At 47.7% G+C, this 27,438-nt stretch overlaps 1 protein-coding gene across 50 annotated transcripts in view; it reads right to left on the bottom strand.

Annotated features, from left to right (window-relative positions):
* CAP (Cbl-associated protein) overlaps positions 1-27,438 on the bottom strand; it is a 37,634-nt gene that overhangs the window by 5,427 nt on the left and 4,769 nt on the right. For 4 of the 50 annotated variants that reach the window (XM_086827735.1, XM_086827736.1, XM_086827738.1 and 1 more), the window contains exons 2-12: positions 18,003-20,804; positions 15,339-15,593; positions 8,354-8,493; positions 8,196-8,268; positions 7,969-8,001; positions 7,378-7,531; positions 7,194-7,314; positions 6,853-6,885; positions 6,401-6,453; positions 6,164-6,342; positions 1,579-1,677 (exon numbers count right to left, since the gene is read on the bottom strand). In XM_086827735.1, coding sequence (XP_086683861.1) covers positions 1,579-1,677; positions 6,164-6,342; positions 6,401-6,453; positions 6,853-6,885; positions 7,194-7,314; positions 7,378-7,531; positions 7,969-8,001; positions 8,196-8,268; positions 8,354-8,493; positions 15,339-15,593; positions 18,003-20,745 — 3,883 coding nt within the window. In that variant the 5' untranslated portion in view covers positions 20,746-20,804. Of the gene's footprint in view, positions 1-1,578; positions 1,678-1,899; positions 5,785-6,163; positions 6,343-6,400; positions 6,454-6,852; positions 6,886-7,193; positions 7,315-7,377; positions 7,532-7,968; positions 8,002-8,195; positions 8,269-8,353; positions 8,494-8,696; positions 8,796-9,020; positions 9,417-14,199; positions 14,272-14,369; positions 14,641-15,338; positions 15,594-17,669; positions 27,427-27,438 lie in introns of those variants that run through there. The other 46 variants (XM_086827739.1, XM_020945376.2, XM_086827747.1 and 43 more) reach the window with 31 other exon arrangements.

Raw genomic sequence — 27,438 nt, 5'->3', positions numbered from 1 at the left:
TTCTTTTATCTCGCTGGGGGTACATAGTTCCGCTCACCAACATTTGCGGTTGTCTTGTTAACTGCTTGTTTTGGCCACAAAAATTGAGTTTGAGTGTGTGTTAATTTTGAGGAAGTAGTTAACACCTTGGGAATTAGTTTATGAGAACTAAAGTCAAGAGGAATCTGAAGGTTAGAGAACCTTAATTGATGTTGCTGTTTGACTTTGGATACTTTATAATCCAGTTAAGATCTGATAATTAATCGGTGGCTATACTACTTGAATCTATCTATATATCTTCTTGTATAAATACTAACTGCTTGGCCATTGCTGTTGCCGCTGTTGATACCTCTGCAATCGCTGCTGCTGTTGCAAGAGTTGCTGCTGCTTTTGCAAGAGTTGCTGCTGCTGATGTTGCTGCTTCTGCTGCTGCTGCTGATGTTGCCACAGTAGCAGCGGCATGGAAGCTCCAATGGCATGCTGATTGGCCAGGTAAGCTTGCCGCTGGTTGGGCTGGGGAGTGTGGGGCAGGCCCACCACGTGGTAGCCACTTGCCGCAGCTGCAGCAGAGCCACTACCCTGATAGTGGGAAGGAGGCGGTGGCCTCAGGGGAGCCTCGTAACTCTGACGATGTACCCACAGGATTTTACCACAATTGGGTATATCGCACACACTGTCGTGATGCAAGGAACCATTGTTATTGCCGCCACTGCTTTGCGGCCTTTGCCAGGGATTATCGTTAATCTCCGAGCTGCGCCACAAGTTCTGCGACTCAACAAATCGGTTGCCATCGTCATAATCCTCCAGCTCCAGGTCATTGCAGCTGCGATGCAACTTCTTTCGCCAGTGGACTGCCTTGTTTTTGGAGAAGCTGGAGGATTGGCTGCGATGCGGAGCCAATGTCTGATGGATCATGGTGCCGGCGCAAAAGTTGCATAAGGAGACCGGATGAGAAACATTTAATTAGTAAGTTTTTTCTTTCCGAGCGGAGCACAGGCCGAAAGACACGTTTTTTATTGGCACGGAAAAGTGGAACTGACTAACGGCCGCGACAGGTACGCGTCGTGTCTGTTCCCAGTTTGTTTTGTTGACGGCATCGTCTTGGCCATGGCAACGCCACCACTGCACGCGCCGGCAAGGTGAGCCAGTAGCCACCCCACCGGCAGCCACACAGCACCACCCCCTCGAACAGGTGAACTAAGGAGGAGGACAGGTGGTGGTGAGCTGGTGAGCTAAGCAGGTCAGAGCCGTCCGCGTGGCCGGCGTTTTCATTGGTGATATCGATTAATTTGGTCAACCGAGGCGCAAGGCACACCTTCAAAGTGAAATTGCAGCAATTGCGGAAATTACCCATCGTTTGCCACAGTAAAAATGCTTTTAGCAAAGGCTAACGAATTACAGTGGCAGCAGGACACCCAAAAAAAAGAGGGGTAGGATATAAAGGACGAGAACGCTGTAAAAGTTATTCAAGATGGAGGAGTCTCTTGCCACTGGGAATATTATTACACTATGGTTAAGGATATATCCTAATTGGTCTACTAAGACCTTACTCAGCAATCCTGTAGCTAGCTCGGACTTGGCTTTAACTTGGTCACTCACCTGATCCGTCGACGGTGTCGGTGTTGTACGAGTAATCGTAGGCGGAGAGCCCCTTGACTGGCGGCTGTGGGGGAATGGGAGGCGCGTTCGGGTCGAGATCTGCGCCAAGGATTTACAGATGAGATACGAGTAAAAGGGATAATTTGGAAATCAGTTTAAAAACCAATGGGGGAAGGAGGAGTAACCAAAAGCAGCAGCAGCACTAGCACTACGGGATCAGGCAACCAACGAAGCATAGATTAGAAGGATTGCCCTAGAGTTCCCTGACCCACCCTCATACCCACTGCTCCCTGAAAGTTGTTATAGTCATAGGAAAGTCACCTTTAAAAGTCACCGCCATGGTCTTCTTCATACGCTCCAGGGTTCCATTGCTACTGGCAGGAGGTGCCTTCTTTTGAGTCTCTGCTCCTTCGGGCACATATCGAGCCTTGGGACGATGCTTGTAAGGATCAAACTTCTGATTGGCAAAGATGTCCCTCATGCAGCTGGTTAGCCGGGAGCCCAGCTGGTGACTCTGCGATCTGGCCGGACGCGGTGGTGATGTGGAGTTGGCCCTAGCCACCACTCGTTGGGGTTTCCTGGGCAGTACTTCCTCCGGCTTCGAGGGCTGCGGATGCTTGTGGGCCACCCAATCGGCACTCAGGTGTGGCGATATATCGTGCACATCCCGCATATCCGGATGCGAGGTGGACAGGTAGCTTTGGGTCGGTGGCTCTGGGGACTCGTAGCGCATCCTCAGGCGCTCGAAGCAGTGGCTGTTGCTGCTTACACTCCTCGTGGGACTCGCTCGCACCGGCAGCTCCCGCTTCAGGGCCGCCGTCTTGCTAATGATGTCTATATGCGGCATCAGTCGATCCTGAGCGCTCCGCTGGCGCCTTCGGCCACGCTCCGGTGATGGCGTGGCGCCACGCAACTCAAACTTGTGGGTCAGTCGAGGGACATCACCCGGCTGTTCCTCCTTCTTTGACACCGCCTCCGTAGCGGTGTCCGGGGCGTCTTTGGATCCCGCACTCACTTCGGGATCGCTGCGCGCCCTCCGCAGCGAGCTAAGCCCAAAAAAATCACGGCGCTCGTTGGATTGGTCACGGGACTGCTCCCCGGACTGTTGGATGCTCTCAAAGTGCTGTCGCATTTTGCGCACTTCGCCGGTGTAGACCCGCTGCAGGTAGGAGCTGGAGCAGGCGGAGGCCTGGGACTGAGGCGACAAACTACGCGAGCGGTAATAGGAGTCCGAGTAGAGCTCAAGACTGGCGTCGGCGGGATCCGGTGACCCGTTCCCAAAGCTGATAAGCTCGGTATCGTCGGGCGGACGATCGGGCGGGCTGTGCAAGTGAAAATTTACCCTGGCCGCGGGACGTTCTCCAAAGACGCCGCTCAGATCTGTGAGGGAATTGCTCAGCTCCTGGTGGTGATGCTGATGCAGCTGCCTGGCACGCTGGCGCTCCTGCATATTCTGCTCGATGAGGCGCATCACCTCGGCCTCGTCGGGCGAGGAGTCCTCCCGGGCATGATAGATGGTCTTGGGTGGCTCATCGAACTGACGATCTTCAAAGTACTGAATCTTTTGGTTTATGTTCTCGGCCGGTTCACGGGCATCCTCCTTGGGTTCCTTGGGAGTCTCTTTAGTTATAGGCTTGCTCTTCACCTCCTGATTGGTCGTGGCCTTGGGTCGGGGCGGTACTTCTGGCGCCTTTGAGAGGGTCAACTCTGCGTTCTTGGCCGCTATGGCTCCTCGGGTTTCCCTGGCCACCACCACTGGAGATTGGCTGCGAGTGGCGCGGGGCAGGGTTTGGTTGGCCTGATGCTCATCCCGCTTACGCTGCACAGGTCCCAGGAGCTGCTCCTTGGAGATGCTCGAGTTGCAGCGTACCTTCAGGCCGTTAGGGCGAGAGCCCTTCTCCACGGTGACCACATACTGCTCTTCGACGGCTGGTGCCTGACGGTTGCCCGAGTAGATCTCATTCAGCTGCTGGGTGATCTTTTTGATCTGATCCTTGGACAGGGTGCTTACTAGATCATTGTCCAAGTGACGCTCTGGCTCGAGCTCGGTTTCGACCTCAATGCGATGCTCCAGGCTGCTGGCCAAATCTGCCACCGTATTGCGCCGCCAGTGACGATGCACTGGCTCCGATTGCAGCTGCTGCTGCTGCCGAAGGAGGTTCAGCTGCTCGAAGTTCTCGCGCAGATCCTCAACGGACTTCTTCTTGGCAATCAGCGATTGATCCGCCTCCTGACGCCACTTGAGAGAGTCCACATCCTTGGAGCGGTAGTGGAGATCCCTTTGTTTCTGGTCATCCTGCAACTTGCCCACCAAGTACTGCAGCTCCTTCTCGGCCCGCTCGTGGAGTCGCACCTTTCGCCACTCATCAAAGTCCAGGAGCTCGGCATCCTTACGCAACGGATGGAAGCTGCTCGAGGAGGTGGCTCTCTCCAGCTGACCCACCCGCTCCAGGGTGCTGTAGAAGCGATTCAGTTCGGTGAAGCGTTCGCAGTTGTTGCGATACCGACAACTCGGGCTGTGCCGCTCCAGATGGGTCAACGAGGTGGCACTGTGGGCCAGCTCTCCGCACTGGTAGAGACCATTGGCTGGAGCAGGCGTGGTCCTTCTTCCACGCTCATCGGCGCTGCTCAGGCTGCTGGCCCTGGCCACCGCCTGCTCCTTGTCCTTGGAGCGCAGACTGTCGATGCGACGACGGGAAGGAGAACGCACCTCCCGGTTGATCTGCGGGACACGCACCTCCCGTGTGGGGGAGAAGCGACGCTCCTGGCTCAACTGAGGCGACAGGGGACGAGCTATGTCAGTGACAGCCACAGGTTTTGTGGGAGGACGCTGCTCCTTGCCCTCGTACTTCCACACGAGGTCCTCAATGCAGGGCTGCTGCTGGATCTGAATCTGACTCGAGAAGTCACAGACATCCTCTGGCACGAACTTGTACTCCTGCGGCAGGGACATGGCCTGCTTGGCATTGTAATCGTTCCAGAAGTTGGTCTTCTCGCGCACCGACTCGGTGTAGGAGTGAACGGTCACCGGAGGTGGCGGCTTGGCAGCTGACTTTCCGGATTGCCGCTTCCGTGGAACATGACCCTCGCTGCGGCTGTTCTGGAGAGGAACCAGGGCCTTGGAGCTTGAACCCCTGGATTTGCTCACATACGTTTTTGGTGGAGCTATGGGCACATATTCCGTACGCACCAGCGAATCAATGGAGAAGGTGGAGTTACTCCTGGGCAGGCTATCATTGGATCCTGTCTTGGCCTGTCCCTTGCCGCCCTTGGAGGATGATTTTCGCAGCGAGCGTGTTCCACAATCCAGGAGCGTCTGAGGTCGCACTTGTGGGAAACACATGGTCTGCCGTGTGGTGGTGCTCACCGTGGTGTGGCGAAGTCTGGGCAAGGACTTGCTTCGGGAAGTGGCATACGAACGAACTGCCTCCCTCACTTCTTGGGGGGACTTCAAGGAGGGATCCCTTAGGATATTGGTGCTGGCCTCAAAATTGGTCCTATTCGCCGGCAAGGTGTTTTCCAGACGCTTCTTCTCCTCGGCGAAACTTCGCTCCTTGGAAATGCTCCGGCCAAAGGCCACCGGACTGCGGCTGGAGTGACGCAAGGCCAAGAGTCGGGCGGGACGCCTGCCAGGACTTGAGGATCTCAAGCGGGACGCCTGCTGCTGCTGCTGTTGCTGCTGAACCCGCCGGGTAAGACGAGTCTCCTTGGTGGCCGTAAGGGTCTGCAGGAGAGTAGAGACCGCTCCGGCTGACTTGGAGCGACAAATCGGTTCCCGACGCGAACAACTCGAGGTGGCCACCTTCCTCAGCGTTATGGTGGACACACCGGAGGCATTTCCATTCGGCGGCTGGAAGCACTGCTCATGCCGGGATTTGGAGGCTGAGCTCAGCACTCGCACCGTACTCTTGGTGCAGCTGGACTTGCGGTGGGGCGGCCTTGGTGGAGGCTCGTCCTGCGAAGCCTGCTGCTTCTTGCTCAGGGGAATGAACGAGGGCAGAGTCTTCGAGAGCTGCGAGAACATTTTCGCAGGCTTCTTTTTTGTTTGTGACGGCGGCGGCGGAGGCGGTGGTGGTGGTGGAGGTGGTGGTATTGATGAAATTGGTGGTTTTGCCAAGGGTTCGTCCTCTTCCAGCTCCTTGGTGCTCACACGAATCTTTGTGAGCGTGGGAGTGATCTGTATGAATTCAAATTCCTCCACAATTTCTTTTGGGGAAAGGCGAGAAATCAATTTCGAAATTAGGCAGCCGCTTCTGCTGGGTTTAAGTGGTGCCTGGGTGCCATTAACGGTGGTGCTTGTTTTTTTTGGTGGCGCCCACATCCTGGTGGTGGACGGACTAATACAACTTCAGGTGTGAGCAGTGAGAGTGGGTGGGAATGGGGAAACCATGGGCAACTGGTGGCTTACAAAGAGCTTAAAAAGTTTTCAGTGTACGATAGAAAGATAGGATAGACCTTGGAACCAACACCGTTTGCAGGATTAGTGAGTAGAGTAGAGTAGAGTAGCCCAGCGACTTACAGCTAAGTTAGATATTAGATGGTAACAACTTTCCCGAAAATAAAGGTAAAAGGAACTAGGACTCACCACGGGGCTTCTCGGGCGCTGGCTTGCGGAAGCCGAGCAGTGGAGGTTCTCCGCCTGCCTGGAGACTCTTGTAGGCCTGCCTCTGTTCCACGGGACTCAAGGGACTGCTCACGGGTAGCTCCTTCTTGCGGAAGACCAGGTTCGAGTCGCTGGTGTAACCAGATTCCTTGGCCAGAGCTCTGAGGGATTATTATATGATCAGAAATAGGCTAATCCTTAGAGCATAGAGCTGCTTACCTGGACAAGTTACCTTCAGTGTACAATGGCGAGAGTTTCGATTGTTCTAGATTCTAGAGAAGGTAAAGAAAAAGTATCTACATTAGTGTTTGGAAACAATAAAGAATTGCTTTTGATCGAGTGGCTTCAATTAGTAGTTCTGGTGCCTTTTGCAATGATTCCTGCCTCGCTTTCTCAACGATCTGTCCAGAGAAACTTACTCCATTGCCGTCGAAATCATCAACGAACTCTATGATAATACGCGGGATGCGTGTATGCTCCCTAAGCCACTTTTGCGAAGGATATGGATCAGGCATTTTTGGTAGGCAAGGAAAGATACAACGGTAAGCAAAGATAGATATTTGGGTTTGGTTTAGTTCACGGAAAGAACGGTCTCAACTATGTCGAATGTAACTCAATCGGAACGTAAATAAACTAAGACTAAAGCTAGTATTATAAAGTAGAGATCATACCCCGTTAAAGATGTCCATCACTTCGTCCCACCACTAGAATTGTGAATAGAATAATTGCTGTGAGTTAGAATATTCGAGGCGAACTGAATGTCTGAGTATGTGAATGGTGGTGAGTGTGAAATGTGCATGATCATGAACCCGTTTTGGGTAGCGAGGAATTTTATTATGAATATGTGCAAAGGCAGGGACATAGAGCAAGTAAGGGTGTCGGTGCATTAGGCCAGTGAGGAGGCTCCATATGACTTGAATGGTGACTTGGGATCATCCAAGAGATGAGAAGCATCTTTCAATGATGAAAAGTTTGTGCGTGAGATCATCATGTGACAGTAAGCCTCACTTACCTCCTTCTTTTCCTTTTCGGAAACCGACGAATGTCCTGTTGTATAGTTCTCAATGCGGCCTGGCTGATTCTTGTACGAATTCTGCGCTGACTTTATGGGATTTGGCATAGTACCATACAACCTGAAGTTTATAGAAATATATAATTAATTAATTCTCTTTAAGAATCTCCATGTATGCACTCACTTCTCGTCCTGGTTGAGGTTGCGCACATTGACAGCCGAGGAAACGGACTGCACTCGGTGCGGATTCTGGGTGCGGTACCTCACTGTGGAGTAGTCGGAGTCGTAGTTGGGTTCGGGCTCGGAGACGTATCCGTTGCTCTTGTACGAGGGACGGGCTGAACGGATATAGAAACTCTGATTAGTCGGGGCTATATCTTTGGGAATGAGAAGCATAAAGCGGTTTCTCAAGCTCTACAAATCATAAACATTACTTTGTCTCGGTGGTGTACTGGCGGACATGATGTTAGCGCTGTTTTTTTTTTGGGTGTGAGTTAGGCCTTATAGTAGGTTAGTCTTGAAATTTTAGTAGAAGCTTCCGAAATTCTCAAATGAGCTAGACACGGGAACATGAGAGAAATCATATGTAGATAAAACCAAAATAATACAACATGCAGGTAAACCAAAATAATAATAATAATAATAAGACCCACTGAGCCCCTTTTCTACTGTTTGTAAGAGGATGCAGGACTCAGTCTATATGTACAGGCGAAAGCAGGTAATTAGATGGGAGAGACTACTAGGGGATAGCGTAGTTTATAGTTCAAAGAATCACCTCTGGGACACTTGTAGCGAATCACGAAATCATCTTGAGGCGAAAGCAAATGGGAGAATGAGAAACGAGGGTATTTTTTGTTTAAGAGGATACCAGAGTTCTGACTGAAGCATTTAGGGGATAAGGAATGGGATAAATCGGAGGACTTGGGTATGGATATGGAAATGGGAATGGATATAGGAGCTGGTAATGCTTCAGACCGAGGGAAAAGTGTTTGGGAAATTTACCGCCATTCTTCTGCTTGTGAATTGTCTGATACAGACGCTTGTACCACTCATGCTGATGCGGCTCCTGGACCTCCTGCATGTGTATATAGGGATAAGGAAGATACTCGTATCAGATGGAACCACTCGAATCACCCCCCTCACTATCCCATAATTTTTACCGATCTGAGGATAATGGGCATTCCATCGTTGGTCACCGGACCGATGCCATCGTACTGCCTTCGCCCTAACTGTGCCATTTTCCGGGGACGATCGTTGCCCGTCTCCGGCTCGCTCATATACTCGTGCTTGACTTTGTAGACTGGAAACCGCAGATGGATTTAAGGTTAGTTTGGTTTGGTCTCGGTTTGGGTTCAGTTTGGGTTTTATTTGGGTTTTGTTTGATTTTTTTTTGTGTGTGGGTTAAACGGAGGGCACATACATCACAGCCACATTCAGTGTGTTGCATCGACGATCGTGAGCTCGCTTTCACCGGGTCACTTGCCAAGGAACTGCTATACTTACTGACTTCATTGGGCCTGTAGGCTGGGCGACTGGCGTCGGACAATTGGCGCCGCACAAAGGGCCTCTGTAGCTCCGAGTTGGAGGACGAACGTTCAATCTCTTTTCAAGGACGATAAACGAGAGTGGAGCATTAGCGGAATCGAGCGACAGAGAGAACGAAAAGGGTACCCAGAAAGGGCCAAGGAGGAGGGAACAATATATAGTTGGAGAAACCAAGAAAAGGATAACCCAAACTCAAAGGGACATACCAAAATTGATTCCCTTTGAGGTAAGGTTATAACCTAGACTTTAGAGAAAGGACTCTAGTAACTCAGGATATAGTACTTCTGATCTTATCGGAGACACTGGCACTGGGCGCCACGGGGCCAAAGTGTCCAGAGCAATCGGTTTCGGCGTAGTCCGAGTTGGAGTTCACAGAGGCTCTGCCAGGACGTGGACCTACAGGTGGAGCACTCTCTCCGTTGGTGTACGACCACGGCGGGGTCGTTGTCGTCGTCGTCGATGGATGAGTCTGATCCTGCTGATGCTGCAGGGCCGTGTAGCGACGCGGTAGAGTGGGTGACTCAAAGCGGACGGGACGGAACTCCTTGCGGCCACTGAGAGCCGGCGATGGCTGCGGTGTCCACACAGGCTGAGCAGGTGGCGGCGGGGGCGGGGGTGTGGCCGATGTGGCGGATGATTGATTTAGATCACCGCTGGAACCATAAGGTGTCCACACGCCTGTCGAGAGTGGCAGAGTTTCAGTGGGTGTGGGGATAATGTGTGGGCGTTCGGTGGATCTGTGTGGCAGACAGATGACATTTTCAGGGGCGCCGGCGAGTTCAGAGATTGAGTTTTTCCCCTTCCTTCCCCAACGACATTTACACTTGTCAACAAATTCATGCTCGCTGGGGGCTTAAAAGCCGCAGTTTGCCTCTAAAAAAAATATGCTTCTTGGGCAGTCAACAAACCGAATGCGAAGACAAATTGACAAACAAACATAGCGACGTAGAACAGCAATAATTAATACGACGGCGACCGAGGAAGCCGCCATTTGGCAGCCATTCAAAATTTGGCCAACACACAAAGCACACACACACCGATTGGGAGTGTAAGGCGCTGGGTATGAGTCATCGCATTTGGCGCATGTTTAGCATTCACAAAAATACACACACACACTGAGAGAGAGATGGTATAAATTTATATTCCCGAACCGTTAAAGAACCCAGCGAGGTGTGCCATAAAGGTTGATCAAAGGTGCTACTAAGTTATTAAACTTGTAAAGGTAAAAAAAAACTAAGAAAACCCCTTTTTAAAACCTATAGAAAGCAAGGATCTTTAAGGTATTTTACCTTTAAATTATAGTAAAGTAATTAAGACATTAAAAGCATATTCAATTAAGGTCCTTGTATACAATTCTGAATCAGCTTTCTATATATAATCCTTCCGAGTTAATTTATAAAATGTAGAACACTTTTACCACTATGTTAAGGAATCACTTAGAACTTCAATATAAATAAAATTAGAAAACAAAAAGCTTACAGAAAAAGATACCGGAAAATCCCTTAGAATTTAAATATTTTATAAGAAGCAAACTTGATAGAAATCACCTAGAATTTGATCCAATTCAACAGCTCAATTTAAACACAATTTGTAACCGTTTTGCAAGCTTCATAGGACAGACATTTTATCTAACCATTTCATCAGCAGTTAACCACTTGAAATCTTGATATATCTCTGATTAATCAGAATAAATTGTCTCCAATTTGTGGCATTATCATATCGCTACTTGTTAAATAACCCGTGCGAGATGTCTATGCAACTTTGCATTGGGTCTAGCCAAAATCTTTCATTCTACAGATTTATTTGCCACCTGTAAAAAAACGAAAGCCACAAAAACAAAACACTCGATCACAGATACACTGGCCGCAGTCGCTGCCAGAGATACAGATACAGATACATCACAGATGTACAGATACAGATACAGATACAGCTGAAGATGCCCTAGGCGCACTGCCTTCGAGACATTGACACGTATTTCGATGGTTTTTTGTTAGCGGATTTCTTTGGCTTTTCGCTGGTGACGGGTTGATGATGGTGGCGGAGAAGGGGCAGCTGTTAGAGGTGAAGGGGAATCTGGGGATCTGAGGGGGTGTAGGTAGGTGTAGGTGATGCTGCGCTGGTGTTCTTTGGTGTGGGCGTCGTCCGCTGACGTCTTTATTCAATCAGCACTTAATTGAATTATACAATCGAATCAAAAGGAAATTTTCTCCTTGCAAATGTCAATCAAATCCGCACTGAGTCACACCGAAACTATCTAGATGGCTTTACCTAAGACAGCAGATATGGATATACACGGATATGGGATACGCGGATACGGATATGGATTCAGTTTTCGATTTTGAGAGCGTTCCTCTGATTGAGTTGCTGACTCCGCGCACGGCTCGAGGCGAACTGAATTTTGCGTGACTCGCCAGCGTCGAGCAGAGCTAAGTGCCCGGGAATGGGGATGGATTCGGACGCGGACGCGGATTCAGATTCGGAATGGGAATTGTGGCAGTGGAAGTAGTAGCCGTGGTGGGGCTGGGACAAGACAAAAGGCCAAACACACCCATTTAGCTGGCTGCTCCTCTGCCACATTACCCAGTGAGCAGTCCCCAAATAGAAGATCAATTACAATTCTCGCTCAGAGCTCGCTGCTCGATCAACCGGAGACAGGGGCAAACTCGAGGGGGCAACGCCAATTATGCGTGCAATGCGAAATGGAACGGAAATGTGTGCGGCGGAGTACAGTGAACCTATTTAAAGAGCCCAGAGCTACTAAAAGTCACCCAAAAGTATAAACAACACACTCTTTAGCAAAGCCAGAGGCACAAAGAGCAGAAATCCCCCAAAACAAAAGCACAAATTTCGATTTGGTTTGGCTTGACTTGGCTTGGCACTTCCGGTGGCCACTACTGCATACAACACATACTACATATTATTTTGCTCTCTACTTTAGAACAAATCAAATGGAAAATTCGAAAATCCGAATTGAAATTCGCTTTGGAAAAATGTTAATAGTGAACACTTGAGAGCCAACTGGGGAGACACACCCGCAAGGAGCGCCCGCAGTCGAGCAGAAGTCGCATTTCGCTTGGCTTTCGTTGTTCGAGGCAATTCATTTCAAATTTTATCGATTTGCGAACAAGAAAAAAAAAGCATTTCAGGAAAAACAACTATGGGAGAGGTGAACACAGGGGGAAAAATAGAGATGATTTCAAACTATATTTAACTAGATATAAAGCTTTGAAATTATAATCTGAAATGCAAAACCAAATTCTATAATAAATAAATCAGAACATCTCCTTAGCAACTCTATTTATTTAATATTTTTAAAATTAAATTAATTTATCTAATTATGGGGCCTCAGTTTCGTTCTTACTTACAAAAAATATGAATTTCCAAGTAAAATAAATATTTTCCTTATACATTTTTACTACTTCTTCTTTACAGAATTTTCAAGTTTACAAACTTGTTAAGCTCTTAACTAAACCTAAATAAATTTAATACTATTTTAAGCATATATTTTTTATATACTTTACTTAATTTTATATTAATTTTGTCTCTTAAATTTTCTCTCTGTGTCCCCCCTGCAATGAGGGAACTTTTTAATTTTAACTCTGGACAGTTTGTAAAATGTTTTTCCAATAGCGGAACCCAATATACTACTCTCTGTGGCCTTGTAAAATTCACACACAAAGTGTGCGTGTGTGTGTGTGTGTGTGTGAGGGATGGGTGTAAATAGTTCTGGAGGAGTGCCGTGGCTGGGGGATCACTGCAACCTGTCCCCGACAATGGGACAACGGGAGTTGGGAGCCAGAGTTCCGAGAGACGGAGTGCGACCTGTCATTGTAGAAATGGGAAATGGGTGCGGCTGGGCTCTGGCAAATTAAGAGCATTTCCTGAGTTGATTTATGTGGAATGTGAGTGGGAGAAGGAAAAAAGGGGGAAACTCCTCCATTTGGGGTTATTTATGAAGTGCATATTTGCGGTTCAGCCGGAACTGATTGGAAGTTCTTCAGTTTTAAAGTCAATGGGATTAATAAAAGAGATCATCGCTTCAGGTAATTTATGTTGTTTTGGAAAAGGGGTCATAAAATACAAAAATTCTATTGGTATCTATATTCCTAAGCTATCTTTATTAATACTTTTATAGCTTAAAAATCCCCTATGGTGAAATGGTTTTAATATTTAAGCCATAAACGATTTATTTGGCATCATTAAAGGCTTAGTTAGATTGTTCTATATATTTCTTTAACTTTAATCATCAAATTGAGTTTGTTTCTCTAAGAAATAATAACAGAATCTCCTTGAATACTTGAATACTCATTGCAAAAAAATTCTTTTCCTATTCCTATTATTAAGTTCTCTTTTCAACAGATTGATAATCCCCACCGATGGCAACGTCATCAAACAAAATTAAATCGCTATCCCAATGGCCAGCAAGCGATTCGTTCAAGTTCAACTGAATTTATACCGAACTATAAATTATTTTCACTCACTAAAAGTCTTGAAATTTATATTTTCCATTCTTTGGCATGGCCAAAAAACCAACGAAAAAAAATGAAAGAAAAAAGTGTGAGGGAGGAAGGGTTGGGGGGTGAAAATGTTAAAAATAACAACATACAAATTAATGCTTTAAATAAAAGTGTGTAGGAGAAAGAGAGATTGAAATTTCCTAAAGCCAAAGATAATGCCATCAGATGACGGCAATCAAAGAATGAAAGTTTTGATGGATTTGCATACGCCCCCGAAAAGGGGTTTTACGGCGATCTTTCCATTCTTCTGGTGAATGGAAAATCTTGGCCAGAACAACATCAAATGGATCGTGGATGGATGGCGACATGGCGGAGGGTAGGACCCAGTACCTCCTCTCCTTGTTGATTCTATTTAGCTGGCATTTTTATTGGAGACTGTAAAAGGCGGCATGCCAGCGTGGGCGTCTCTAACACGAATGGGAAAAGCGAACAACAATTGAGAACATTGCAAATATTGTAATAAATATTCCATACTCTTTGCTAGGACTTTACGTCATTTTATATATTTAGCCATGGCGCACCTCGTTTTCCAGCTTGGTTTTTGGATGCTGGATTTTCCGTAAGAAAAATGCTTGCCTAAATCATGTGGAAATTTCAATCTGTCCGTGTGTGTTTGTGCACAATTAGCGTGCGAACTAATGTGAAATATTTAAAATAAACAAAAACACCCAAAAAGAAAAAAAAAAACCAAATCAAGTTCAGTTGGCTGGCCCCAAAAAAAATATATGATCTATAAATACGGGCCATAAATTTTGGTAAATGAATAAGTCAGCGGAAAGGTGAAAAGTTGACTCCGTCGAAAGATCCACTCAACCTGCCTCTGACACTCGGCGAAATCATCAAAAAGATGGCCCGCTGAAAACGTCATGTTTTGCCATTTGTCACACTTGTCGTGGGCGTCGGCGGATGCATCCGTGCATCCGTCAGATACTCGCACAATTTACCTGAGCCTGGCGGCGCGCGCGCCTTGAATTTCGGCGCAAACATTGCGGCGGTGGCCGTGCCTGGTGTGTGCTCTGCAAAAAATGGCACAGGACAAGATTTAAGAATCGAATTCGTCACTTAATTTGCACTTCACTTCACTGCACTTGCTATGGATCTTTAAGATACGCACGCATATCTCTTAGCTTTCATGGGGGAGAACACAAACAAATTCGAGAAATACAAAACACTCAACTAACCCTGCCCCATTTTAGCTGGTGAAAGAATATAGATGGAGACTACTTCGTTTTTGCTGTCTGATTTCCAATATCTCTGTGGCTTCCGACTTCGGGCTTTTCTATATCTTTTTAATTTTTCTTTTGCTATTCTATTTTTTCTCGCCTGCTGACGCGCCTTGGCGTTGCTCACACGACTTTAACACGACGACGACTACGAAACGGTTTGAATTTTCGGCCAGGTTGCTTGGACTTTCGTCTCGAAAAACGTATTTCGAAGGCATAAATCCCCCCCCCCCACCCAAAAAAAAGGCGAGAAGAAAAATCTCAATTTGTGTGTGTATGGCGAGCGCAGTGCCTAACAAATTTGTTGAACATCTCGCTGTTCTCGTTCTCCGATAGAAAAATCCAAAAATTCATATATACATACATATATGTATGTTCTTTCCCCCAGTTTCATAGCCTAGTATAAACAACAGCCTTTTTTTATGCTTTCGTAAACAGAGATACAGGAGGAGAGGAAGCTGCGAAAGAGTCAAGGAGAGACATATAGAGAGAGATCTTTCGACTCAAGTGGGTCGTAAATTATGGACCCACTGCAGATACAGATACAGATACAAATACAGAAACAGATACAGATACAGATACAAATCGAGATCGAGATAGTGTTGTGTATATATGTTGGCTCCCATTGTGGCAAGTGACCGCGTAGCCCTCACGTCGTATACGCAATATGCTGTAAGCATACAATCGAAATTCGCTGCCTACTTTCAGGCAGATGTGCGAAATTCAATGTATATAAATGGCAAGGGGTTATTAATAAACTTAACATAATTACACGAATATATATATATCGAAAGCACAAGGGTTAAACACAATTAAACAGAGGGGAAGGTGGGAAAGGAGCGGGGTACTTTCTGACACACCATTTGCATAGAGAAAGCCCTTGGCCAGCTGCAGTTCGCTGTCAATCTCCTTGAGCAGATCGCTCTCGGACCAGCTGCGTCGCTGTCGCTGCTGCTGCAGCTGCTGGGCGTTGAGCAGGAAGCGGGTCTGCTTGGGTGGGCGTGGTCGCAGCCGGACACCCAGCCCCATGCCCATGCCTGTTCCCGTTCCCGTTCCCGTTCCCGATCCCCTGGATTCTGGAGGAGATGCGTCTGCCTGGGATGTGGTGGCTCTGTCTGAACGATAGCATTCGGTTAGATCTTAGGCATCGTTGCCTTACTCCCACTGCCACTGTCTGCATGCATACACAGAGAGAAAATGCTTACAAAATTATTATTTGTTATGAGAAGGAATTAATTACAGGAGAAGTTACGGGGAAATTCCAGTCAATCTGAGTTTGAATCATGCCCAAAAGAGACTGTTTTAAAATAGTTTCTATATATATTTTGATATCAGATTTTAAGACTTTGACTGCCTGGTTTTTCTCTGTGCACTCGTACTAGCTCAATTGCCCCCGTTTTCGTAATTCTCATTTTTAAACAAACGATTCGTCTGTCGGCCTGCACTTTGTGTCCATGCAATTGAATGGAATTAATTTAAAATTTCCGCATAATCGCAATTTCGCTTTCGCCTCGGCCAGTCTCTTGTCTTATTCTTACTTTTCATTCTCGTTTTCTTAGCTTTTGATTGCGTTTCTTGAGGGGCAGATAAGCCAAAAGGGGTGGAGAGGGGGATTTCTGGAGGGGATTTGGATTTGAATTACGATGCCGCGGATGGGTTAAGCCGATTGCAAAGCTAGCAAATTACAAAGCCAAATGATGTCTTCAATTAACTTAAGTCTAGGATTAAGCAATTACTTAATTGCAGAGCATTAAAAAGCTGTCAGACAGGTTGAAATTAGTTCATTAATCAATTAATAGATTAGAATAGGATTAATTTCCTTGAGTAGTTTATTGTTTATTCCTGTCTGACAACTTCCCAAGGCATCATCTTGTTTTATATTTACACAAACATGGATTAGTTTTCAAGCACATACGCCTCTCTTTTGGGACAAATCACACAACTATATAGGAAATCACATGCAGAGTATATACAAGAATTTATATGAATGCAACAATGTAAATACTCAAAATCAAATAAACAACTTTTGGTTAATCAAATAGTTTCGTTTATTAAACATTAAACAACACTAAACATAATTCTCGTTTTCACTTTATTATGGCTATTGCTATTTAGATATTATTATTCTTGGAACATTTAACAAGGTTTCACAAACAAAATATTGGACAAAATCTTCAACGTTCATATATAGTTCATATATATATATATATATCATGAGCTGAGGGTTTGGGAAATGCGGCATGCAGCTGCCGGGGGGTCAGGGATAGGGGTCAGGGTTCAAGGAGAGGCGGTTAAAGCATTCGGTTTGTGGTTCAGCTGGCGACTCAAGGATCTGCCTAGAAAGTGTTGGGTGCAGAGGGCCCAAAGTTGCGCCAATACTTGTCGAACTCTTCGAAGATTTTCGACCGGAAGGGTGAGCCGGCGAAGAACTCGTTCAGATCTCCACCGATCATGCCCGCTTGGGAGCCGGCAAATGGATCTGTTTCTGTCCCGTGGACTGTGCTGCTCCTGGAGCTGGATTCTGTGGCCTCGTCTGTGTGAAGGGAGCAATAGGATTTCGCGAGCAATGAACAATCGGAAGAGAAAGAGATAGAAATTTACAAAAGAGAGACGGAGGAAGATAGGACAACACCAAGTGGTGACAATGTGGATGGAAGTGTGTAAAATTTCGCACGGGATGGCTGGTCACCAATGAAATCGAAACAGATTTTAAATCTTTCAAAAAGGTGTCTGTGAATATGATGTACTTCTAGTAGGTGTGGATACATTTTGAGGAATTTTGAATCAGAAGAGATTCGGAAGTCCTGTAAGAACTGTAAGCTTAAAAAATATTTCAAAATGAAATCATTATAACATCTTTAAGATACATTTTCATGAGTTTTAAGATTTAAAATCTTCTAAATATGTGGTTAAATGAATGATATTCTCTTAGATTATTGAATTTCTTTGTTCAGATACCTTTTTGAGTGATTTCAAACCTTCAGAGATTTCTAAAAATATAACGAAACACAATTTCCAACTTGATGTATAACAAATCAAAAACTTGTGAATAATTTGTACATGAATCGCGGATGTAATGAGCAACTTCTTAGTTATATTACGTATATTTTTTTATACAATTTCCGAAAACTACCAATCGAAATGTGACTTAATGTGGGATCTGGGAGTGGGAGAAGGGATTGCGATCTAGCTGAACTTGTTCCAGGCAGTCAGGAGGGATAAACCCACCAACAGAGCGGTACCCAGGATACCAGCAGAGCTGGATGATGGTTCAGGGATGGGATCATTCGGGGGCTGTGCTGGGGACTGCGCCGAGGATGGGATTGAGGAGGTTTTTTTTGGGATGGAGGCGGAGGAACCTTTCGCCGAAGGCGAACCACAACCGGGATGGGAGTCGGAGTCGGGCGATGAGCTGTTACTGGTTAGTTCCAGAGGGATGTTATGACTCACGAGCCGTGCCGTTTGCGAGCGTTCCCGATAGAAGCGGCCCCGCTTTCCCCCGGAAAGCTGGCCGGGTAACTCACCCTGGACGGAAGGCGGCAGCCGCGACACCTTGTAGGTCTTGACAATGCTCGTCTTCTTGCTGGCACTGCTGTGCGTGTTGTCCGTGGCCTCCTCCCTGCGTTCCTGCTCCTCGTGGCGCTCCATCTGGCCGCCATCGGGCAGCTGCTCGCTGGTGGAGAACTTGGCGAATTCCCGCAGATGACGTGGCAGCTGGCGGAGATTGGCCTCAGACTGACCCTCGAGTATGCGCACTGGTGGTGCCTCCACATCGGATTCCGCCTGGGACTGGTTATGTGGCTGGGGCTGTGACTCCGCTCCGCTTTCCCAGTCACTGTCCGCCGGCATGGCCAGCTTGTGTCGCCGCTCCTTGACACGGTCCAGGAACTCGTCGCTTATGGTGGCCCTGTCCACGGCGGAGTGATCCTGTTCGTCCTCAATCTTGGAGATGCGTATGATCTTGTGCTGACGCCTCTCCTCCCGCTCGGCCACCTTGTTCATCCACTCCTCGGCCATCTGCTGGCGGAAGACCTCATCCTCGCTGAGGGTGGGCAGCTTGGCGGCGGGCCGATAGCTTTCCCTCCTCTGCGGGGCCGGCAGCACTGGAGCCCGCTGCATCTCCTCCATCAGGCGGCGACGTTCCTGCTGCAGGCGCTCCACCTCCAGCTTGAGCTCCTCCTCCTTGGAGAGAATGTACTTTAGCTGCTGCTCGTGCAGCTCCCGGGGCAGGGAGGCCCTCCTCTGCTGACGATCGTAGGCGGGAGGCGGCACCTGCTGATGCTGCTGCACAGGCGGTGGTTGTGGCGCCGGACTCACTCCTCTCCTGGATGTGGTGCTGATGTACCTCGGATTGGGATCCCGCTCGATCATGGAGTAGCAGCTGCCATAGTGGGGACGTTGCTGCTGTTGCTGCTGCTGCGCCTGGTTCAGCATGGGGGCGTGGGTCCTGCGTCCACCGTAGGCATTGTAGCTATCGAAGCTGTACTGACTCGAGCTGCTCAGGTCGTTGGTGCTGGCGGAGAGTCGTGGCGCCCGGATGCCATGGGCAGCTCTCTGATGGGGATTCTGATTCTGGCGCTGGTAGCAGATCTCCACCTCGCGGGCAAAGGGTCGGGCTATATTCTCCGAATAACCCAGATCACTGGCATACTGCGACCAGTCATCCTGCGCCAAAGTTGGGTGGTTGTAGTGACCCACTGTGGTGTGTGGACGCGGTGGTGGCTCATTCAGGTTGCACAGGGATTCCGCACGCCGGGAACGGGGCTCCAATTCGATGGGTATGTCCCGGGTATGCGGCGAGGTGGCCTCCATTTGGCGGGGCACTGAGGAAAGGCGCTCCTGACGCGACCTAGCCGAGCGCTCAATCTCCTTCTCCAACTCCTGCATGTGGGCATGCCGACGCTGCTGCAGCTCATCCAGTTTCTGCTGACCAAACGAAGACCTGGTCAAGCCACTGAGATCGTAGAGCGAGGCGGACTTTTCCCTCCTCTCCCGCGTAGTCTGGAGCTCGGCATGCATCTGCTGGGAGAGTCGATCAAAGTCCTTGAACACGCGGTCGTGATCCAAGCCATTCTGCTGCTGCTGCTGCTGCTGCTGTTGCTGATCTCCAATGGCATCCACGGCGGCCTTGGCACGCTGCCGAAATTCCTCATACGTACCGTTGCCACCACCAACACCACCACCATTCTCTCTCGCTGGTGGCTGGCTATTTTTACCGTCTCCATCAATGAAGGTGCTGCCGTTTAATTTCGCCGCTGACATAATGGGCGGCGGGGGGATGGGCGGAGCCATCGGTTGCTCTTGGGGCGGATCACCCTCCTGCTTCTTCTCATGACTGGAGCTGCTCACATCGTACACCACCTGGCCATTCTCCAGACGCTTCTTGGACTCGTAGCTGCTGGTCTCGATGTTCGAGTAGCGTTTCGATTGATTCTCCCTCTGAGTGGTGGGGAATTCAATGTTGGAGAAGCGCTTGCGCTGCTCCTCAAAGATGTCCTGCGCCTTGTGCTGCGGAAACATCCTGGCCATCTCACTCTCCATGCTGTCCAGCGTGGGGAACTTGCCACTGGATGAGGTACTCGTCATGGTCTCTGTTGCTGTTTTGGTAATGGTGCTGCTACTCTGGCGGTGCTCTGCCGACTGCTGCTGCTGTTTAATGGGATCAGCTGCTCGCCTTGGTTTATTTTCAAGCGATGACGATTCACCCGTCGGCGCTGCGATCTTCTGTTTTGGCCCGCTTGCGTCATCTCTTTTAGCGTTTGGATGAGCACTAGCATTCGCCTTGGCCGCCGTTTCGGCGCTCTTCACCGGCACCGGCGGCGGCGGCACCGGGGGCGGTGCGGCATCCACATTCGAAGGCGACAGGCTCTTGCGCAACTCTCGCATCATGGCCGCCGTCTTGAGCATCTCGCTCTGCTGCTGCTCATGCTCCTGCTCCTGCTCCTGTACCTGAGCCTTGCTCAGCTCGTGGTAACCTCTTCGCTCCACAAACTTCTGGTGGGCATCAAGGAGGTCATCTGGCTGTGTCTGGGCATCCAGCAGCTCACGCTGACCGGGTGAAAGACATACCAGGAGCTGGGGATCCGACTGAGTGGGCAAACCCAACCAGGCGGAGGAGGACTTGCCGGCCTCCGACTGTGACAACTGCAGCTCCTTGATGTGCGGCAACTGGGGCATGGGATACGGCATCCTGGTCTGATCCGATTGATCGGCTATGTTCTGGGCCACGGTGGCTAGCTCCTCCAGCACTTGCTCGCCATAGGGCATGGAAGCTAGCTGCTCGGTGCACAGCAGACGCAGCTTCTTGATGGCATCCGTGTCCTGATCTGCAACGGAAAGCTCTGAGGGCTCTGGCTGGGGTATAGGCGTGGTCGTAGGCGTGGTTGTGGGCGTGGTTGTGGGCGTGGCGGGTGCAGGCTTCTGCCGGATGGGTGGAGTGGGTGGCTGTGGGTGGCTGGGAAGCGGGGGACTGGCCAAATTGATGGCCGTGCACTGGCTGTGGGTGGTGCTGTCGGAGCAGTGCGAGTCATTGGACTCTTGCCGGAGCAGCTGCACCGGCAGCTGCAGTGGCGCGAGGCTGGAGGTGGTGGCACTTGGTGTGTACTGTGCAGGGGTGCTATCTAAGGGGGGAACGGTGTATTGGTGTATGGCGGCGGGGGGCGGGGGAACCGGCGGCGGGGACGGCGAACGCGGCGTATCGTTATCATCACCTTGCTCCTGTTCGCGCCGCGTCATCTCGATCAACTCGCGCACTTTGTCCATGTTGCGAACGAACTCCTCGCGCGTGGCCGCCAGCGCAGACGCTGCCCCGAAACTGGCCGACGATCCGCCAGATACATTTGTATCCGCATCTCTTGCCAATTGCTGCTCTCTCTCCGCTGGCACGGGCGTAGGTGTGGGCGTAGCGGCGAGTGTGTTAACAGGTGTGCTCTCACGGCTCTCCGCCGTCTCTCTCTCGGTCTCCGTTTCCGTCTCCGCCTCGGTTTCCGCTTCCGTTTCGCTTCTGTCCGCCGTCGTGGTGCTGGTGCTACTCATCTCATCATCCGGCCGATGGATCAGCCGGCTGGCATCCGTATCCAGATCGACCAGAGCCCGCTCTGCCAGGGCGGCAGCCTGCTCCAGTTCGAGCTCCATCAGATCGGAGACGCTGCTCGAGGCCGAGGAGCTGAGATACACCAACTCAGCGTCTTCGGACTGCGGGGACAAGGCGCTTTGGAGGCGGGAGCAGCTCTCCAGGTCACTGGGCTCCTCCACAAACTTGGTCTCTAGCTTGAGGGGCACTGGAGCCTCCTCACGCCTCTTGTGCCGCCGGCTAAAGTCCAACTGGCTCTTGGGAAAGGTCTCGTTGAGCTTGGGTGTGCGATTCCCCGCCTGATCGCTTCCGCCGGAGGAGGAGGCTAACGAAGCAGCGGAATTCCTGAACTGCGCCTCACCGTTCTCCTCCAGGATGCTGTCCAGGTAGCGAGGATTCAACAGCTGCGGCAAAAAGTGCGACTCCAGGGCGTTCCTCTTCTGGGCGCGCTTCTGACGCAGCTGCTCCTGTTGCTCCACTCGGCTGCTGGACGGCAGCTGCGGATCCGACGGAGTTCGCTCCGCTCCCAAGACACCAGCTCCAACTATTGATCCCTCCGATTCCGAGTCCACTTCGCAGACGAGCGGCGACTGCAGCGAATTGAACTCACCGGAACTGCAATCGCTGGTCAGCTCCAGCTCCTGGATCTGCACATCCCGGGCGAACTTTGAAAACTGTCCTCCTCCGGACACATTCTTGGGTGACTCTACCAGATAGCGGGGAGGAGGCGAAAGAGTGCCCAGCAGGGAGCCAGGAGTGCTGCTGATCTCCTCAATGGTGGGTTTACCCTTACGGTCCCGCTCTTCTTCGTCGGTCTCGAGGCGTATCTGATGGATGATCACCTTGGAGGTGTGCTGGGACTTAAGGGGAGAAGGAGCCAGGTCTGGTTCTGGGACAATCCTTTCCTGATTCTCCTTAAACTGAACTTGCTTTAGGATTTTTTCTATAACTTTCGGTGGCTCTTCAGTTTGTGGCTTCTCTGGGGACTTTACTTCCTCTGTTCCTTCGGCTGAGTTTACTTCTAGGTCTGGTTTTTGTGCTTGATCCTTTGGATTTTGTGCTTTATCCTTTGATTCCTGCTGCCCTAGTGCTTTTGCATCTCCTTGAGTCTCCTTTTCTTCTGGTTTTTGATGATCTTGCACCAGAGCCTCATGCTGCTTGTGTGCATTTTCCACAAATTCCATGGCTTTTTGCAGTTGCAGGACATACTCTTCGGGTTCCTTTGCTGCCTCTTGCTGTTGGGTTTGTTCCTTGGGTGGTTCTTCCTTTGGAGAATCATCCTTTACTACAGTTTCTTCAGATTTCGGACTAGGGATAATCTCTAGAGGTTCGTGCTCAACTGCTGCCTCTTCTTGTGGCTGCTCCTTGACCACCACTTTCTCTTCTGGTTTGAACGCATCTTCCTTGGCATCTACCCTATCCTCCTCCCTTACTATCCGATGCACTATGACCTTGGCCTGGCGTGGACTGCCGGGTGGCCTTCGGATTATCGTGGGCCCTGGCCGCACCTGCTCTTCGGCCTTTCCATCATTCGCTCGCTTGGCGGACTTCTCCTTCTGATGCTTTGAGTTCTTGGCACCCATTTCCACGGCTAGATTTTCCTCTTCTTGGATGAGTGTTGCTGGTACCACCGAATTTTCCTCGCTTTCCCCGTTTCCCTTGCTGTCTTGGCTCTCCACCACAGTGTTCGTCACATCTTCACCGATGCTGCTATTATTATGACTTTGTGCTGGCCCATTTGAAACGTTGCCAGAATTTCCATTATCATTATCTGTCGAGGATGAAACTGCTATCTCTGGTTGAGAGTCCTGCTGCTGCTCCTCCCCTTCATCCACCGGCTGATCCTGACTGGGATTCTGAGTTTGAGTTTGATTTTGATTTTGGTTTCGATTGCGTTTATTGCGATTTCGATTGCGATTACGACTGCGGTTATTGGGCATCGTCTATGTCACTGTGCCTCGTTTTAAGCCAATGCAATTGCAGTGGAAGATTTGTGTAGATTTCGTGTAGATTTTGTGTAGATTTGTGTGCGTGTCTTTTATTCAGGTGTAGAATCTGTATAGAACTAAGATATGTTTCGTTTTTCGTTTCGTCGTTTAATGGCAGTGCCCTCTGTGTGTGTCACTCGTCGCCAGAAACTCAAGCAGAACTGAACGGAGAACCGCGAGTCGGAGGAGAACCGCCGGCATTCAGCTCGCGACAACAGCCGGCAAAAACCGCAGAGAACAAAAAAATACAAAATAAATTGAAAACAAAAAAAAAAGAAACTGAAAGAGCACGGCGAGCGGAAAATCATATTATATTGTGTGGATACATCTCTGCCCACCGCCCGTCGCTTTGGCACGCGTCGGAAATCGTTATGCTTTTTTAGGTTGCTTCTTTTCGCGCCTTTGTCTTTGTTTTGGGCCAAATTAAATTGCGTTTCCCCCTAAGGAAAACCACAAAATTGAAAATCGAAATAACAGAACTTTCGCTCTCGTTTGGCGCACAGAAAATCGGAATCGCGTTTCCCGCTCCTCGTGGCGCTGGCGACCGACGGACAAGGAATGGGCCCATGGGCCTCCACGATCTCAACCGGGAGCCAGATCCCCAAATCGCCCACACTCGCTCCCACACACACACACACTCATTCGAACCATTCAGATGCACAGAGGCATGTATTTGAAAAATATACACACAAAAAACAAATCGGGAATTCATAATGATGCTCATTTTCAAAATACACACAGAGAAACACTTAGAGAGATATATATATATAGAGAGAGAGAGAGATTGAGAGAAATTGGGAGAATGCAAAACAGGGAATGCAGGGTATTCCCAAGAGTTGGAGATTCCCGAAAGAAAACAACAATATAACTTCTAGGTCAATGCAATTTCCAAAAGCCAAACAACAAACCCATAAAATCTAAGGGAAAGCAACGAAATAAAAAGAAAATAAAATGAAACAAAAATGAAAATAAAAACGTTTGCTTCGAAAATATATATATATAATATTTTGGCGCATCCATAAATATTAGAGAATGTTTTTGGAACACGCTCATAATTTGTTTGTGGAATTTAAGCCAAAGAATGAATATATGCTCGTTTAAATGCCCGAAAATACCATTTGAAAAATGTCACAAAAGACATTTTTGAGTTGGAAAATGGCTTGTGTTTCAGTTGATAAATGTTTCCTAGTGAGAGATGTAAGGCATTTAGATGGAAATAAATAATGTAGAGATCAAAAATCTTAACTCAAATGATCTCATATTGAAATAATTTGATTTTAACAAGAGCTGGTGTGCAATATGCCCAAATAGATCTGATGCAGGGCATCGAGGAAGAGAACTCAATACGGAAATAGTTTGCCACAGTTCGAGTGTTAAGAGTGTGTGCGTGTGTATCTGTATCTGTATCTGATGAGTCTGTGCTGTGTATCTATATACAACTTATGGCATTTTCAAGATATTTTTCGTGCGTAATTTCTTTTGATTTTTTTTTTCTGTGGTCACTAGTCTCAGCCAGCTCACTCCGTACTCTTGAATAATTGAAGCAGCAAACATATATCTCAACTCGGATATATATATACAGAGCGTATGTATCATCCCAGTGGGCCATGCGGTTAGTAGTATGCCGCTTTTATTTTTAAAGGTACTTAATGGCTTTCAATTTCTCTTGTCTGGCCATCATCCTCATCCTCCATTAAGAAGTATTATAATGAATCCCGAGGGGCTCTGTCTCTGAGGTGCCAGACCACAGACAGTCTCAGACTGCACACCGAACTGGGTTAGACTTTTGCCCGGGGATTATGCAATCCCTGGTTTCTGCACAGTGTGACATAGGAGGGGGAATCCCAATTAGGAGGACCGACAGTGGTCACTTTCTCCCCTAAAATTATATAGAACCCACACTCAATTGGTTTCAACTTCCGTTCGTATCGCTTGTATGTATGACGTATGTATCTACAAATGAGTAGCTGCTATCTGTGGAACTAATGTAGTTGCTTCTATTTCTTCGAGCTTCTTGCTAAATAATATCAACAAACTGAAATCGATTTCCTTGGGCTCACATTATTTGCTGTCGAGCAACGCGCACACATTTCAAGTTATCTTTTCTGGGCTATCGCTGATACATTTTGCATTTCTGATAAAGAAATGTGGGGCGTTTTTTGCGAAATAAAAAACGAGAGTGCAGTGTCGATTCTTGGGAAATTTAATATGCAAAGCAAATTCAAAACTAATCAAAAGAAGTCTTTCATTGAGAGTTAAGTCAACAAAATTCCCATTTAAAATTCTTAAAACCATTTTTAATAAGAAATTCCTTCTTAATTAATACGGTTTAAGTGGTTATTTATCTAAAAAATATTTCATGGATAAAAAATTTATATTTAAAAAGGCTTTTACGTCACATTTGTTGAAATTCGAAGAGAATATTGTGCAAATAGCCAACTAAAAACATATAAATAAAATTTTGTTTACTTATTTCTGGCCAGATTAAAAAAAATATACAGAGTATTCTTCCGGTTTGTTGCTCAGTTATAAATATTTAGAAGTCTAAAAGAGATCTTAATTGTTTGCCACTCTTAATACCCTTTAAAATTTGTATTTATTTATAAAAAAAGAAGCCTCTAATTTTATATAATTAAAAGAGTTAACTTCTAGAATCTTGAACAGAATTAATTCATTGTATTTTATATTTATTCTATTGTTTAATATAATTAATAGAGCTCAATTATAATTATAATTGTTTAATTGCAAGACCATTCGATCACTAATTTATTGATGCATAGTTTAAGAGAATGTGATTAATGATTTTTTAATTAATTCCACATTTCATTTTCCAAATGCCTTGGCCTCTCGAACTTTTCCTTTCACCTCCATCAAAAGCACTTTCAGAATTCGCTGAACAGGTCAACACTGGCAATTTTCTTTTCTTTTCCCCAATCCCCCTTGAAAAATATTGGCTTTTTGGCCACACACTCTTGCCATTCACTCAGCAGCATTCACTATTTGTCACTTGGACTTAAGTTTTCAGGGTATTCCGAGTATGTTTGTTGGCTTTGCACTTAGGCCTTCTTGTTGTTATTCGAGATACATTTATACGCTCTCAAAGAGCAGAGAGTGAGATACAAAGATACAAAGATACAAAGATACAGATATATATTTATACGTTTAACATATGTGCTCTTTTGCCGCCCGTTGTTATTGTTATGGCGGCTAATTAGCATAGATTTTTGAGAGTCTTGGTGCCTGTCATGTTTACGCTTTGCTTTTATTTTTTCATTTTCTTTGTATTTATTCGGAGCGTTTTGTTCTCCCATAACGAGCTCTTTTCCTCTCTCTCTCTCTCTCTCTCTCTCTTATGGTTTGTTTGCCTTTTACACAACACACACACACACAACACACACACTCAATGTTAACACAAACAATGTGCTTAGTAAATTAATTTATGAAGCCACCCACCAAAGGCAACAACAAGTACATCGAACCCTCACAACTGACGTCACGTTCTTACAATTTAATTCCCAATTAATCGCAAATCGTCGGCATCGGCAAAAAGAACCGTTGCATCAAAGGCCGCGAACGTGAGGCAACTGAATTAAATGTGCAGTTGCCGCCAAAGAGGATGACGGCCAGAAGGCCCACTGTCTGCGGTGCACAGTGGGGCACATATAACGTATACGCCGCGTTGCCTGCTGTCTGCCTGTCGTCGGCCTGTCTTATCTACTGAATATTCTAAAAATCGAATAATGATCTCAGAGACTCGCATCCAAGTGGCAAAGTTTGCGCGTAATTGCCAACGTTTTTCGTTAATAACAATAGTAGTTGTGGTAGTAGTAAACAAACACATCAACTTTGCCCTATTGCGTCAGTTTTTCTTTTGCCGGTTTTCCTCGACGTTTTCCCGAA

This window comes from Drosophila serrata, unplaced genomic scaffold (genome assembly GCF_035046125.1).
Source record: "Drosophila serrata isolate PLE 108 unplaced genomic scaffold, ASM3504612v1 contig_184, whole genome shotgun sequence".
In the NCBI taxonomy this organism is placed as follows: Eukaryota; Metazoa; Arthropoda; class Insecta; order Diptera; family Drosophilidae; genus Drosophila; species Drosophila serrata.
This window is presented reverse-complemented; position numbering and strand designations above follow the sequence as displayed.